This window comes from Erpetoichthys calabaricus, chromosome 11, assembly GCF_900747795.2.
Source record: "Erpetoichthys calabaricus chromosome 11, fErpCal1.3, whole genome shotgun sequence".
Taxonomy (NCBI): domain Eukaryota; kingdom Metazoa; phylum Chordata; class Cladistia; order Polypteriformes; family Polypteridae; genus Erpetoichthys; species Erpetoichthys calabaricus.
The window spans coordinates 138,990,569-138,995,556 of NC_041404.2; the positions used below are offsets into that span (position 1 = coordinate 138,990,569).

At 49.2% G+C, this 4,988-nt stretch overlaps 1 protein-coding gene across 3 annotated transcripts in view; it reads left to right on the forward strand.

Annotated features, from left to right (window-relative positions):
• Window positions 1–3,682, forward strand: part of pdxdc1 (pyridoxal-dependent decarboxylase domain containing 1) — a 38,959-nt gene extending 35,277 nt beyond the window's left edge. For all 3 annotated transcript variants that reach the window (XM_051933802.1, XM_028814100.2, XM_028814099.2), the window contains exon 23: window positions 100–3,682. In XM_051933802.1, the coding sequence (XP_051789762.1) occupies window positions 100–356 (257 nt within the window). In that variant the 3' untranslated portion in view covers window positions 357–3,682. The remainder of the gene's footprint in view (window positions 1–99) is intronic.
• Window positions 3,683–4,988: the final 1,306 nt, after the last annotated feature.

Sequence of the window (4,988 nt, forward strand, 5' to 3'; positions counted from 1 at the left end):
GAAGAGGGTCCTGTCCGTTTTTGTTTTAAGTAATCAACATGGAGTTTCGAAGTACAAAACCAAAGGATTCCTCACAGCCGTGCGTTTGTCCGTCCCCAGGTGAGAAACTGTTCCGTCGCTCGAGACCCAGCGGTGACGCCGTTAGCGAGACGAGCTCAATAGGACATCCAGAGGAGCTCGACAAGGAAGTGGACCTTCAGGATGGCACCCTCGCAAGGGAAGATGTCCCCGAACAGCAGGAGATGCAGCTGGAGTCTCCCCAGAGGGAGGACCCGAGTGACGAGAGGACGCCGAGCGAAGGAAGCGAGCAGACGCAAGTAGAAGGGAAAACGGAGAGTGTGGACAGCTTGAGATAGACCTCGGCCGTGCTCGGGGAGCACATGCTGAAGGAAGTGGAGGGGACGGACTTACCCCGATTGGTGGAGGGAGGGAGGGTGGGTAGCTAGGGGGGGGGGGTTTCATGACGTGATATCCTTTTCAGCTCAACGCGCCCCCATTACGTGTGCGCCAGTCTGTAGCAACCCAGAATCAAAGAGGAAGACAAATATTAAAAATCCGCACAGCAGTGAATTAGGTCTGGTCAGGGCTGTGGCCCCTCTGTTGTCTTTTCATGTCACCTTTAGCCATTGCCACTCTGTGTACCCACCCACCCACCAGGTGGCACTCATTTGTAAAACACTAATTCACACCATCCCGAATACGCCAGTGCTTGGTGCCACCTGCCACGCCTCCGTTCACACTACACCCCTGGACATTTCTCATTGGACTCGGAGCAGCAGTTCGTTTTTGCTACATAAAATGCCAGGTTGCACCACGTGACTTTCAGCCGCCAACTGGCAGTTTTGGAGTACAATACTAAAAGACACTTTCTTTTTTCCAATTTAAAGTGTTCTGCCCATTGGCGGTCTGTGCAGCCCATCAGCTTTGATCTGTAACTCTGACCTTTTGCATGCCGAGGATGCTGGTCGGTGTGCTCCTCTCACGTAGCCCCCCAATTACAATAAAGATGGCAGGCTGACAGCCAGACTTTTAATGTTTGGTGTGTTCGATGCCAGCAGTGGCCTCGCCCATTTCACACTCTGACTTTGCTCTGCTTGGATGCCCGGTCGTGGCACTAACTTTTCTTGCTGACGGTGCCCATGAATGCTGCCTTGGCATTGGTGCCAGCCGACACCCCTTGAAATTTTAAAACATGTCACTTTCAGTCAAGGCCACAAGCCGAAGGCACGTGTTCTTCATCATGGCCCGGTTATGAAGGGCAGACCGTATTGTCAGGGGTAAATGTCCACATGTGAAGTGACCACTGAAGCACAGCCATGTGACGAGCAGAGCAGCCCAAGCCCACCGGGGGTCACGTTACTCCTTCCATACTCTTTACCAGAAGCAAAGGTGCTGTTAGGAGGATGTGGGGCATCATTCATTAAGCCATCAATGGTGGGGGTGGGAAGATAGGACCCTGGGGTCTTAGGGGGGGCCGTGTTGTCACCTCAACATGTAGTGTCTGTCTGGCCGCTGCCTCACAAGCCAAACAAAAACCCCAAAACACACTCAAGTCTGAGCTTAAAATACAAAGGGAGCAAACCTGAAGTTGTGAAATGACCCCCTCTGACCCACCAGAGTGCCACAAGTCACCATTCACCTGATGGCCTATGGGGCATCACATGTTGTCTGAATTTGGGTCACGCCAGGTCAAGATTCACAATGGCACCTGACTGGAAAGGCCCACGTTGTGGTGTGCGGAGGGTCTCACGATGGATCGCTGCCGCCAGTTAAAGCAAATGTCCCAAAAATCCCCAGGGGTTGAAGGTCAGCGGCAATTCAGGGTCTCCAAAATACAAATCCGGCAAAAGTGGCTCGTGAGGCAAACAAGAAGCGCTGCAACCAGGTGGGTCGAAATTATAAGCACTTTGTTCAGTGAAACCTTGGGGGTGAACTGGACTTTGTGCCTGCTTGATGGGTTGGCAGCCAGGACCCCGTGCTGTTTCGTCATGTGGTGGGTGAGGCGACGCGATGTGATGTACAGGTGTGCTGTACCTGAAACCTGGAAGATTAGGAGGATAAAAGTGGCATTTCAGTGGCATTCACCAAAATGCACTCTGACCACCTGCAGGCCCGACGCTACACAACCAGACATCACATCACATGCTAGAAGTGCTGCTGGGACAAGACATGTGTGCAAGCATCCATTAGACATAACTGGTCTGATTTAGGCCCTCATGATCGCGGGCACCATGGTGGTACATCGCTACAAGGAGCCTGAGGTTCATGGCCTTTGCTTGTCCCCCCACAGTCCAGAGCCGTGCCAGGCAGGTGGGTTGGCGGCACTAAATTGACGGCTGGCATGCACGTGTCTGCGTCTTCACCCTCTGATGTTCCCACCTTGTGCCCGATCCTTGTTGGCATCGGCTCCAGCTCCCCTGCAATCCTGCTCTGGGTAGGCAGATTTGAGAAATGGAGGGAATGAATGGAATCACAGATCAATTGAATGGCGTCATGACTGAAATATGAAAGAAAGGTCCCCTTCTCTTCTGGGGTGTGCCCGTCCTTCTGCCCTGCCAGCTTACTCCTGGGATTTTTAAAGCAGTAACATAACTAAATACTAAATGTTATTCAGGTGGGTGGCCAAAAGTGGGGTTGCACAAAAATAAAACAAAATCCACAAGCCGTCCTTTTACAAACGCTCTCCAAAAGACAAAAACAAAAAGGGAGGTTCCCCCCCCAAACCCCCGGCCAGGCTGCACGCCCCAGCATCCACGTCACTGACTCCAAAACGGGACATCATGTGACAAAAGTAACCCCACCTTGCCTTGCCGTCCCAGACCTGTACGTGTGGTTACTTCAAAATCGCCGGTAGGCCACTCGAGGGGTTCCTCAATATGGCTGTCACGGTTGGCGGTTGCACAGCCACACCACAACCTAAAAGGTGAGCCCCGTTTCCCACTCCATATTCAAATTTTGTACAATTCCGTCCTCCTCCTCCTGTTGCGGCCTTTTCTGTCCGACTGTCCCTGGCGCTTAAAAGATGTGAAGGCCACCGGCAGATTGGCGTCTTCCAGCCTTGCGCCCCGTCTCCCCCACCCACCCCATATGTAGATGCCACTCACAGCTGCGGGTCCCAAAAACCCTGAAGCACCTCGGCCTTGGGGAGAAAAGCCGTCAGCTGCCCCCTCAGTCCGTCTCGAGGTGGGTTTTTCTTTTCTTTTTTTTTTTTTGCCTTAAATGACATTTTTGAAAAGGCCGGACCCTCGTGCGGAAAACCATCTGGCAAGTGCAATTTTTGTATTAAGTACTAAACCGTTCTTACCGTGATCTCGTCTTCCTTATTTTTATTTTGCCTTTTACGTATTCTTGGTGCAATGAAGTAAATTAATTTAGAACAACTGGACGGGGAGAACATTAATTAACTGTGACTGCTTTAATATTATATACTGTAGGGCTAAAACGGGGGTTTATTGTTTATAACTTAATGACATCTTTTATTTTTTGCTGTTTTTTTTTAAACATAAAGATAATCTTGTATTTGTTCACACGTTTAATCCTCCATGTTAACTGTTCTCAGAATGGTGTGTCTGATCAGCTCTTCATTTCTTTTTGTCTGAAAGTCGCAACAAACTGACGTCCTGAAGAATTCTCTTTAAATGGTGTGTCCTGATTGGTTACTTTATTAAATTTTAACTTTCAAGCTTTTGCATCTTTTTTGTTTATTTTATTAACTGTGTACTGGGGTGGGCCGTGACATGGACGCTGCAGGTCCAAGGCGGTGTCCACACTACAAAAGTGGACATTACTGTCGGTTTTTCACCCCTTTTCCCACCCTATTAGACCCCTGAAAGCGCCCTCTTGAGGTGTGGGTGGGTGAAAAACGGAGACTCTTAACTGTGCTCTGATTGGTTGGGCTCATTACATGGCACCTCCCTGGTTGGATTCTGCTCCTTACAATGTCTCAATTCTGATTGGGCACCACGTTCCAACATGGCAGACATGAAGCAGGGTGTCGTTTGTGCAGTTTCATTGGTGCCTTCATGCACAACTCATTTGGTCAATGGCTACAGTTTTGGGAGTCAATCCTGGGCCCAACGATGCAGGCCACCCCTTCAAGGAGGACACAGTGACCCTTGGTGTCACATGCGTTTTGGGTCACTTTAGTGTCATTGGAGAGACATTTGTAAAACGCTAGTGCAGGCGGAGATTGTTTTAGTTTGCAAAGTTTTTTTTTTAGAGGAAAGTGTAGCAGCTGGGTGCTACTTAACCTTTAACCTCCTTGGCGTTTACCCCACGAAATCCACCCGGGCTCGGAATTCGGTGTAAAAACGCTTAACCCCCAAATGTCTCTCGGGTTAAAACTGTTGTGATCTGATGTGCAATAAAATTTTATTGGATTGTTAACAGTATTCTGCCGCCATCTAGTGGCTAAAATAACAGCCTGCTGCAAGGAACTCCAGGAATCTGTCTATGCGCTTTGCCACTCAATGGTAGCTCATCAATATTAATGAGTGGGGCGGAGATGTAAATCTTCATGAATCTCAACTCCAATCTTTGGGAGTGATGGGATTTTTGACCCCCCACCTTCAAATGCCCTTCTTGATTTTTTTTTTTTTGAAATGCCATGTAGCCACCGGGGGTGGGGGGGGCAAAGTAGCCCAAGCTAGCGCTAGCCCCTAGCCCAGATAAATAAAGAGGGTTAGCGTGTCAATAAGGACTAAACTGAGCCAAAACTTTAAGGATGGAATCAAACCATACACTCAAAGACCCCATAGAAAAGAGGGAAAAGATGAAAGGAGGAGGAGGAGGAAGGAGCAGCAGCAGCAGCTTGGGTTTGAAGTTGGTTCGGCTTTTATTATTACGCACGCAAAACTTCCTTAAGTCGAGTTGTCCCCCTTCTCTCGCTAATGAAGTCTTTTGAAACAGACGATGCGATCGGCGGATTGAAAGGACGTCCTGTATGTGCGTAAAACAAAACAACATGAAACAAATCCAAAAGACAGACA